Genomic DNA, 11,623 nt, shown 5'->3' with positions numbered 1-11,623 from the left:
GACTGGCATTCTCCCCCACCCCCTTTAGGTATCTCATGCTCTTCTTCTTTAACAGCGACGCTGCTCGTGGTTGCGCCACCCTTTGGTTTCTTTGCTCCTGCCATCATAATGGTAAGAGTTTTAAAACTAAATCAGTCGTTTGGGAACAAATGTTTACTTTGTCCCCACAGACATCGCCACAAGATTTAAGGGATTTTCCGAGTATCCCCTGATCTTCCTTTGTGCCTTGTGATCTAGAAGCTTTTAATGAGTAGAGAAGTGATGAGATGATTGTGAGTTCAAGGTTGAACCGCCTGGCGGCTACCTACGTATCTCCTTGTTTATTTTGGAGAATCAAACCCTATCTTGCGTTGTTCCTATGAGCGAATTCCTATGGCTTATATAGGAAAAGCTTCGAGAGTCCTAGGGTTAGGGCTGTCCTCACCGCTTGTGAGTTCCCTTCCATCTTTAGACTCTACCTTTCTATTAGGAATCCTCTCCTTATGGAAGTCTGAATGTGGACCATATCTTATTAGAGGTAGATTTCCTTGTTGATCATAATGTCCTATCGTGTATGGGAAAATTATATCTAAAAGGTAACTCTTAAAGATATGCCATCGCGATTCCTTCCTTATCATCAAAGATCGCCCTCCTCAGTTTCTCTCTGTTCTAACGACTTGGAGAACTATTATACTTAGAGGCGGTCAGTCACGTGCTTGGCATATGCCAACTAAACACAAGATCACTTATTCGTAGAACTAATCCGATGGTCCTCATCTCATTCTGGACATCTATAGTCCTGGATTACTTCCCCTACATGTGTCATCCATCTAATGACGGGAAATCCCCCTTACATTTTGTATGCTTCTTTTGCTGAATGTTGTGTTGTCTATGAAGTGTAGAATGGCTAGGATAAATGGTGATGACGATGGAATTTTGGTCTCTCCAACGGGTAGGGAGAGGGAGGGCTCTCCCCTCGTTTTGGACGAGATCGATTTCATGTTGCGTCGTAGGGCCGACTTGGGTAAGCGAAAGGCTGTTGCTTCTGACTTGAGGTCCAATAAGCTGTCCAAACCTGCGGGTCGCTCTAACTCTGGTTAACGCAAGCGAACTGGAAGTGTAGTGTTCAAGTGCGCGAGCCCTATGGGTGGGGTCGACTTGAGCGCTCACAACCGTGGGGTGGCGGGCAAGGAAAAAGTTGTTACTGGAGAAAGTTCTAAGACTGATTCATTGGGGAGGCAGCTTGGCGACGCGACCTGGGAAGCGACTCGTCTATACTGGGAAGATGGGGAAGAAGCGTGTAGTGAAACGATCTGACTGCAGCTTTGGGTCGGTACCCATAGCTAATTGTCTCCTGGAAGGGATTGTCTTGGAAGGTGATAAGGAAGAGCTAGAGGGCCAAGATTTGGATAAGACTTTGAAGACCATGGACATGGCTTGCTGTTTGGTAAGCTTTTAATCTTCTCTGGTCTCTTTCTATCTTATTGGTAAGAGTAACATTACTGTTTCTACTTCTAGTTTCTTGCTGGATATCAGAAATTGAAGCACACTGCTCAAGTTATGGAAGCTGAGGAAAACGATGTGGGAAAGGTAAAGAAGGAACTGGAGGTTTCGAGGAAAATGCATCAGGACGCTATATCTGAGAAGACGTCAATGGTCAGTTCGATACTTGACTTACAGAAAAGACTGGGTGCAGTAATGGAGTATGCCAAGCACTGCAAGTCGGTTGCACGAAAGGCTCAGTAGGCATATGACCGAGTGTGCCAAGATTATTTGTTGCTGGAGGAGACGTACTTTCAATTGAAAGGAGAGCGTGAACGTAGGCCTCTAGGTACAAGTGTGCTTGTCATACCTGGAGATGCTAGTAACACTCTGTCTACCCTTACTGTTCCTGCTGAGCGAGCTGACGTGCCTGCTGATGATAAACATGTTACTCCTGGTGCTTGATCACTACTTCTGGGTTTCTTCTTCCTTTGTGTAAGTTGTGCGGCTTTTGAATATTTCTCTCTAAATTCATGTTTGAAAGTTGTTGTAAAACAATATAACTGGTTTCCTGGGCAGTTCATTTTTGAAATGGTTGGGGCGTGGCCCAGATACATTAAAAGATGATACCCTAGGGAAATTAACCTGGGCAGTTCGTGTTATTGATGACGTGGGGAACAGGTGTCCACACAAGTGGCCATTTGGCTATTTTGAAGAATTGGTTTCCTGAGTATGTTCAGGCAAGTTCATTTGTTTGTCGCATATTGTTTTGACATTTCGTAAGTATTTGACCTAGAAATATATATCCCATTGTCTAGGAAGACATAGGATGCTATGAAGCGCTTGAGCGCACTGCTCAGGAGAACGGTTTGAATGTTCCAGAGAATGTTCTACACTAAGTTAATCCTAGAGTTCTATGTATTCAACTAGTGAAAAGTGTTAGAGCTATGAAGCCCTTTGAGCTCAAGTGAACATTGTATCTTAAGTAAGCATGCTGCTCTTAGAGAGCATTCTACACTAAGTTAATCCTAGAAATAAAGGTTTTGAACTAGTGAGAGGTATGTGAGCTATGTAGCCCTGAGCTCGAGTGAGTGTTTGGTCATTCAGAAAGTTTGAGCGTTGGAGAGCGTTTAAGTTCGTTTGAATGTTTTGCTCTTAGAAAATAACATATTTCTATCCTAACGAATAGTGATTTTACTAGGAATAAGAATACTAAATTAATCTACAATTAGATCAAATTCCTACTCTCAATTATGCATGCAATAACTTGAGTAAAGATTCGTTCCACTCCTAATTGCTTAGAACGTAATAATTTCACTAACTTAAATAATTCAACAATATTAATGAGAGCAATGTTTTTAATAAAACTAATATGTGGGAATAACTAATTAAGATATTTTAAATTATACTATGGTAATTAAATACGTAGATGTGAATGAGAGAAGAAGGGATTAGGGAGATTTGATATCCACCTTGATTAATCCCTAGCATGCTAGTATAGATTTTTATTGCAATCCTAATCTTTATGTTTTCACACAAGGTTCAACATAAAAGTTAGGTATTTTTATCCTTAATTATTCATGACATCTCTAACCAACTAATAATTAGTATGAGAGAAAGTTTAAACCCATTCTCATGATGAATGAACTACCCTCTAGATTTAAACTCTTAAAAATAATTATTCTATACTAACACATCAAGTCTTCATCAAAGCTTCAATCAAATTGAGGTTTAGTTAAGATTCATTAGACTATCATGGAAAACATAATAAGAATAAGACAATATAATTAAAGAATATAATGAACTTGAATTTTATTAATGGTGGCTAGGTTAAATAACATAAGCTAGGTTTACTAAAAAGAAAAACTAATAGACAAGAGACTAATTAACTAATGGGTGAGAGAGTTAGAGTTTTGCCTTAGTCCTCTTTATATAGGAGAGGGCTAGGTTTATAATTTTATGCATGGGATTTGGAGCCATGTTTTGGGCCACTAAATCAAGCCCAAAACCTAATTACTTAAGTCCGAAAAAGGTTTCTCTGCTAGAAATTACTGCAACAACTTTTTCATCCACTTTTACTCCTCTTATTTGATCAAGGCCTGGACCATTAGAAATATCTTTTCGAGCCAGTCTTTTTGACATATAATAGGCCTAATTCTGAGGTATGAGTCCAAAGATACGACCTGCGGAAGTTCTATTGACTTTTACGCTCTATTTCTGCCCGCGTTGACTTTGCCTTTTTAGCTTTGACTGGGCTTTAAATATGCTTTTTCTCCTTGAAACTTGGCCTTTAACCATAGAACTTCTTAGTAACCAACCTTTGCTCTTTTCTCTTGCAAAAGTGACATATTTATTCACATAATTGATTCCAAAACCTGAAATACACAAAAGTACGTAAACAGTACTAACTCTTATTTATTATAAACATAATTGGTTTATATGTAATATTATTAAGGGTTAAAACTACAGTTTTGGGCTCTTATCAAACCACCCCCAAACAGCATTTTGCTTGTCCTCAAGCAAATATGAGAAATTAAAATAAGTGACTAGAAATAGAGTTCTAACTAATCTCGTTTTGTCAAGTGTGATTGCATTGACCATATGCAATAAGGCTTTAAACTACTAGAAATTCCCAAGTGGACGAGTTATAGCCTCGTGAGAGTTTTACAGAGAAAATACTCACAAACTTTATTTATACTACAACGACTAAGAAATAAAATTACTGTTTACTTATTTATTCTCATATATCTATACATCTCACTAGCAATTAATAAAAAATAATCAATTCGAAACCTAAGCTAATACGTGCATAATAATCAATTATCTATGGATAAACATATATATAATGAACTATACTATGAAATGCAATAACAAATCCGTTTTTGAAACTTTGGAATAGCGTCCTTAACAAGGTCCTCACAAATATGTCAAGACAAAAACACTCTGATTTTTCCACTCAAGTTTCGCTCACTCCAGTGCCCAGTGGGCACACTTTTCCTCACAAACTCAATGACGTACAAGGAAGCCGAAGTCAATCAAACACATATGCCACTTAATATCACACTATCCTATTCCTAATTGAGTTAAAGGTCTTTATTAGGTGTTGCGGGAGATTAGGTGATGGTTTTAAGAAGGAAATGGATATTCAGAAAGACAAGTTTGAGATAATAGGAACTTCAAAATATGTAGCTAGAGAAAATCTTGTTCTTACTTTGCTTCTACACTTTGTTTCCATCCTTAGCCATTTTTTTCTTTTTCTTTTGGTGTTTGACTCCCTTGATTTTATTTTTGGAGTTCTAACTTTTTATTTTATTTATTTTATTATTATTTTTTCTTTGTATGGAAACTTCCTTTTCTTTTCTTATTTGAAGCAACTAACAAATTCTTGGTTTTCCACAGGTCTTTCTCTTTTATTTTCTTCATTTCATCTCTATTCTCAGACTCATTCAAAAATGGATAGGCTAATTTTATTTTTATTTTGTTTTTGTAAAAGGGTAAAGGATTTGTGGTTTATAAAAAGACTAAAGAAAGGCTCAGAGAGGTGACTAATGAAAAATAATTTTATATAGATTTGAATTTTTGGCTATATCGATCCAAAAATGGCCTAAATTCTCGCTTAGGATATGGTATAGTGATCAAGCAAGTGGACGTGTGATTTTTCTATTCGGAATTTACTTCTCCCTTGTGTCATTACTCAGATATTTCACTTATATGAGGCTTTTAGGCTATATTCTCACAATATTTGTAGAATAAGTATTCTAGCATAGATTTCAGAAACTTACTGCCAATACAAATATAGATGCTCTTGCAATATATTTATGGAAAGATGCAATGACTATTACCTATATATTAACCTAAGTTTCTAAAAACTATTCTAATTTAAGAGCTAACTTGAAACTTCTAGACTACTATCATCACAGGAAAAGAAACAATACCAATATTCCTAAGTGCATAGTATAAATACGTTTTATTTATATATTTTTTAATTTTTTTAATATAAAACAAGTGCATATTATACATATATATATATATATATATATATATAATAGGTATATATATAAATATATATATATATATTTCTATTCCATATATATATATATATAAACAAAAACATGTTTTGTTCCTAAAACAAAATATGTTTTGTCCTAAAAGTATAGAAATAAAAAAGATAGAAAATACCATGGAAACGCGTTAAAATTTTAGAACACCTGCAAAACAAATTTAGAACGTACTAATATAGATAAAGAAAAATAGACGGAACTCTATATGAGTTCCACCCGTTATGGGAATAACAAAAATTACATTGCTTGGGACATAAGCAGACGTGACCAGAAAGTAAAACTTACCTCATATCCAACACGAAACATTGTCCTCCCCTTCTATAAAAAAAGTAATGTTCATTTGCGTCCTGCCAAACTATGATAATTTGCCAGGCCTCACACCATTTATCATCTACCTTTGCTAACCTGTTAAGCGCCACTTGGTCGGATGGGGTGTAAGGTGCAACCCAATTAGGTTGTAGCTTTCACCCCAGCCAAATCATCGCACTGAAAGAGTGTATAATGCAATTGGTGAGTCTTACAATGTCAACCCCAACCCAATCCATGAAACGGGTATAGAACTCAGGAAAGCAAAATAGCATTATGTGGCAAACCAAGACAGGCATAAGAAGGTACTTATGCTTCATACTATGGGCTCGTGCTAAACTAGACACTAAGGTCTGGGGAAAGTCATAGAGGATACGTCCCTCAGCTAGAGCAAGGAATACGTCACAAGTGGTGTTATTCGCAGAAGAAAAATGTCATTCCCCTAAGATATTCAGCATGATAAAGAACATAATAGTGTCCATGTTAAGGGACAAGCTACCAAGGTCAACGTTATATTGCCATTGGTCCTCTATACGAAAAATCCCCACCCCATAGGTCTCATGCAAATACTCATAGTTGTAGATGTACATATTATCAGCCATATAGCCCCATGAGTTTTGGGCAGCAGGCATAGATAGTCCAATAGCAAAGGCCAACAAAAAATTGCTTAAGTCCATTGTTACATCATCAATGGTGACAGAGAACACTTGTTCCCCATCCAGTCGATAAAATAACTTACAATGATCATAGAAATAAGCAATAAGTGCAGAAGAATAAGTTTCATCAGCACCTACCATTAGAGGTTGCCATTCCTGATTGCACAATTAAGTCGCGGAACCAGTACCCATAGGTGTCACTCTCTAGCAATTCTTCAAAGGACTGCTCCAGTATGATTTGAGGAGATTTCATCGCAAATAAACACACTAATGAACTCCTAGAAGTGACTGCGGAAAGCCCCAGAAAAAGAACTCAAGGTCTGTTGAGGTCAGGGAGCAGGTGCGCTCTACTCTGACAAAAGGAAATTCTATGATACTGGAAATTAGGCGTGGGCACGCACTACACCATAATAGGATATTTGCAACACATCCCTTTTTTGCTTTGCAACGGTTATTTACCATTAGCAAGTTGCCAACGCTATATAAGCGTTGGTAATGTTGTTAAGTGTTGCTTTAATTCTGGTGAATTTCATGAATTTATTTCCAACGCTTAAAAATCGTTTTAGAAGTGTTACAAATCAAAATTTCAAAATTTTTGCGAAAGAGGGAAACCAAAAAAAATCGCGCTCTATTATTTCGGTCGAAGTATAAAAGATAACTTTAGTCTCTCTCCTCTCTCTCTCTCACCGCTGCTACACTAGGTCTCCTCCCTCTCTCCCACTACCGTAGCTGCGCCCACGGTCATAACCGTTGAAATCTTGTGTGAAAGTCTGCCACTGCCGCTTTTAAGGTGACTACTTTCTCACCTTCCTCTTCTATTTCCATTAGCAATGAAAATAGTGAGCTTTTCTTAAAACTTGAAAAGGAGTGAGCTTTTGACAAAAGAAACTTGTTTTTATTGATCTACTGGTTAAATAAGATGGAACTCTACATCATGAACTTAAGGTTAAGGATGAGAAGACTCTTCTCTTCGGTGAGAAGCCATCCACTGCTTTTTAGTCAGCGTCCGTGTCCGTGCATGCATGCGTGGATTTTATTGTTTAATTATTTTATTGTTTGGGTAGGAACTCTTATGAGATTCCATGGGCTGATACTGGAGTTGAATATGTTGTTGAATCAACTGGTGTGTTTACCACCAAGGACAAAGCTGCTGCTTATTTGAAGGTTTGCTTTCGTGTTCTAGCCTCTAATACTTGTTTATATTGACGGATCTGTGTTATGTGGTTTGTAAATGTTTATAAAAATGGGATTATTATATTATAGTCCACGAAACGGAGTTTTCTTATTGATACTATTTTGAAATGAAATAGTTGTAGTCGGTTAATTCTAAAATGGGGTTGTTATGTAGTTTGTTTCTTAGTATGTGCAGTGATTTGAGTCTATGCAAATGAAGTGACAGTTCAGAGTAGAATAATGATATTTAAAAGTAATTAAAATTTGTTTGGTTGGATATATATCTACTTAAATACTACTAATAAGATTGAAATGAATTTTATTTTATTTTATTCCTAGAAGAAATTCTACTGATAGGATTGAAATGAAGTGGATTTCTTTATTTCATTCCTGGTTGTGTAGTTTTTATGTATTGACTTTCTTGTTTGCCTCTACTATGGTTGTATACTAATTATATATATTGTTTTCTAAAATGTGTTGGGTTGTCAATGCACAGGGTGGTGCTAAGAAGGTTGTCATTTCTGCCCCAAGTGCAGATGCTCCCATGTTTGTTGTCAGTGTCAATGAGAATGAATACAAGTCAGACATCAACGTTGTCTCCAATGCAAGTTGCACTACCAACTGTCTTGCTCCCCTTGCCAAGGTTTGTTTATATTTCAATGGTGTTAAGATTTTCTGAAATTCAGGATCTCTGCTATTAAAAAATGATTTCTTTTGTTAATGACATGTTTTATAATATGACGGGTTATCAATGATAGGTTTGGAATCGTGGAAGGTCTAATGACTACTTGCCCACTCCATGACCGTAAAGTTGAGGGCACCGATGTTAGTTTCCAGTTATTTGTTTCCTTTTTTTTTTCTTTGGGGATTGATTTGTATGTTTCTAAATGATATTTTGATTTAGCTACCCAAAAGATCGTTGATGGCCCATCAAGCAAGGATCGGAGAGGTGGAAGAGTCTGCATCCTTTAACATCATCCCAAAAGACCGAGCTGCCAAGGTATTTAGTTGAACTACTCTTCCATATCCCCAAGAATGTTTACAATATTTGGTAATAAAACATGTTCTATTCCTTATGGAATAGCATTTTTCTGTTTTCTTGTTACTTGTTACATTGTCCATTGATGCTTTAATAATTTATAATTGTATTGTCTTCTCTCGGTAATGAAGGTGTAAGAAAAGTTTTGCCAAAGACTAAATGGAAAGCTCACTGGAATGGCCTTCCGAAGTTCCTACCGTTGATGTCTCTGTTGTTGATCTCACCGTGAGACTTGAGAAGAAGGCTTCCTATGATCGGATCAAAGCTGCAATCAAGTAAGGATTGTGTGTAATGTTTTTATCATCTTAATGAAAGTTCAACTACTAACTGTAATCAAGTCCCCGTATTCTCTAACTTACAAGTCTGCAATGCTCGGGGAGGAGTCCGAGGGTAAGTTGAAGGGAATCTTGGGGTACACCTTGAAGATGATGTGGTTTCCACGGACTTCATTGGTGACAATAGGTATGAATTGTTGTTGATGTTACGCTAAATGTGTCTTTTTCAAGGAATGTCCGCTCAAAATCAAAGTTTAGTTAATTTTTCCAATGGGGCATTTGCTTTGTCATGAAGTCTCCAACAAACAAACCTTTGATAAAAATATTGTTTTTAAGATGTGGCTGCATTGAATTTTTTGAATTGTTGGTCCAACCAAGTGGCTCAGTTGTGTGCTCTACAAATTTTCATAGTATTTTTAATACACTTGTTTTATGTTATCTTATATTTTCATTTGTTAATCTTGTTTTTTTAAAACTAAATTGTTCTTCAAATTTTATGAAGGCATGGGATATGTGTTGAGATGGCTGTAGTGAACTCTGTCCAAGAGAAACTTAATATGTTTCTCAGTGCATTGATCTTTGTTTTTTAAAAAGTTCCTATTTTTGTTATGCCATCATTATAGTATGAAGCTTCTGAAGTATTTGGTGAAAATGTTATAGGACAAAGCATTTCAGTTCTTTTTCTTTCCCAGTTCTTTTTGTGGTTGAAGTGTTTGGCCATTTTTGTTGACTCCTTTTGACATCACATGATGTCATTTGGTTTGGTTTTGAATTACATCAGTACGGTATGGGATCCTAGATGGTCTTTAATGTAGGTTATAGATGAATGATTAGTTTTTGAAACCTTGATATTTTCTATAATTTTCAGTGATGTTTTACCATATGTTGTATGACCATTTAACAAAAAATAAAGTTTTAATAAAGTAAAACTAAATACTGTTTATACTAAATACTATTTTCTATAATTTTCAGTGATGTTTTACCATATGCCTAGTATTGGAATCAATCCGCAATTCATTACGTTTACACATGTAACGATGGAATCGGATAAGTATATATGTGTACGAGAAACATCACCGCAGAATAGTGTTGTTATTATTGATATGAGTATGCATAATCAGCCATTGAGAAGGCATATTACTGCTGATTCCGCTTTGATGAATCCTAATTCTAGAATTCTTGCTTTGAAAGGTGAGTTGTTTGAAATTGAACTATTACTTTTTTAATTACTTATGATCTGTTGAATTGTTAATCTTAGCGGTAACTCCATCCATGCGGTCTTGTAGCATCCACCTCACAAGCTACTTTCAAGCGTTTTAAAACATGGTCCACTACTGACTTTGCCCTCCTGATTTCATGCAATTTGCTTGCTACCAATGTGTGCACTTCAGAGGGAAAACGCTCAGTAGTAACTCCCTCTGCAGAATTCGCACCCTCTAAAGTTAAATACTCAGTGACTCCCTCTGAAGAGTGTTTCTCTGCAGTGTTATACTCCCTTTCAAACGTTGCAGTTGTCGCACACTCTGGGTGAGATTTCTCTGCAGGGGAATTCACCACTGCCTTCTCCGTAGCTTTCTCCGGAGCTTTCTCTGCCGGGTTGCGCTCTGCATCCTCATGGACAGCAGTGCCCTCATGTACCATAGAGCCCTCATGGACAGCATCAGCACTGCCCTCATGATCATGCTCAAGATCCTCCTGATCCTTAACCACAGCGCTAAAATTCGCAGCAGCCCCCTCATGTTCTTCAGCAGCCCTCTCATGTTCGGCAGCACTAGAAATCTCAGCAGCCCCCTCGTGTTCGGCATCAGCTCCCTCTTGATCAGTAGCACCCTCATGTTCATGGGATTATACTGCCACAAAGGTTTTAACCTTGGAGTAGTTCCAGGTTTCTTTCTCAAAACTATATACCTGTTTGTTAGTGTTCTTGTTGTGTGCTTGTTGCAACACATGTACATCATGATTATAAAAATTAAGTTTCAGTGGTTTTTCCATTGTTTGTGTTGATTTTGAACTTTTTGATGGCGCTAACAGTATTCCTTATTGGCAAATCTTCTAACAGGCATCAAGATTAACAATTTGGAAATTATTGATGCAAGGGGATACAACCGTTCTCTCATTTTTTCACGCATTATTGAAGCTTACTTGATTCAGGTAAACTAGACTTCCTTATTTCAGTAAAATTGAGCCATTTGTTAGCATATGGTATAATAACAACCTTAAACAGATAAACTGACTACAGTTTAGAATATTAATAGTCTAAAGAAGTCATCCATAAGCTTTAACTACTCTTCTGACATCTATTCTTATACGTGTTTAGGCTTTTGCTGATGAAATTGGAATTCCATTCATGGAAACCAGTGCCAAAAGTTCTACAAATGTATAACAAGCTTTTATGGCCATGGCTGCTGAGATCAAGAACTAGGTACTTATTTTCCGTTGAATTTTTATATTTGAGGATGAATGTTTAACTGAAGGGCTAATCTACATTACTCATTCTTAGAGTTTTGGGTTTCACTACTAGATACGATGCTTTTGTGGATTTTTCATCAATTTAAAATTATTTTTCTTAGAAAAAAAAATGATTGACTTTTGAGAAGATCTCCATCCTGGTCTTTTCAAGCAAAGTAGACATATGATATTTCGATGAGACAC

The 11,623-nt window shown here is 36.7% G+C and overlaps 1 protein-coding gene across 1 annotated transcript; it reads left to right on the top strand.

Moving 5' to 3' along the window:
• The first annotated feature begins 10,290 nt into the window (after positions 1–10,290).
• On the top strand, positions 10,291–11,393 carry LOC147486911 (uncharacterized). Its single transcript, XM_086573995.1, has 3 exons — positions 10,291–10,856; positions 11,031–11,122; positions 11,289–11,393. The coding sequence occupies exons 1-3, from the start codon at positions 10,586–10,588 to the stop codon at positions 11,352–11,354; spliced, it is 429 nt and encodes a 142-aa protein (XP_086430121.1). The 5' UTR covers positions 10,291–10,585; the 3' UTR covers positions 11,355–11,393.
• The last annotated feature ends 230 nt before the right edge of the window (positions 11,394–11,623 follow it).

The sequence above is a fragment of the Coptis chinensis genome, chromosome 7 (assembly GCF_015680905.1).
Source record: "Coptis chinensis isolate HL-2020 chromosome 7, ASM1568090v1, whole genome shotgun sequence".
Classification (NCBI taxonomy): domain Eukaryota; kingdom Viridiplantae; phylum Streptophyta; class Magnoliopsida; order Ranunculales; family Ranunculaceae; genus Coptis; species Coptis chinensis.
Note: the sequence above shows the minus strand (reverse complement) of the source record. Positions and strands in the feature narration are given on the sequence as shown.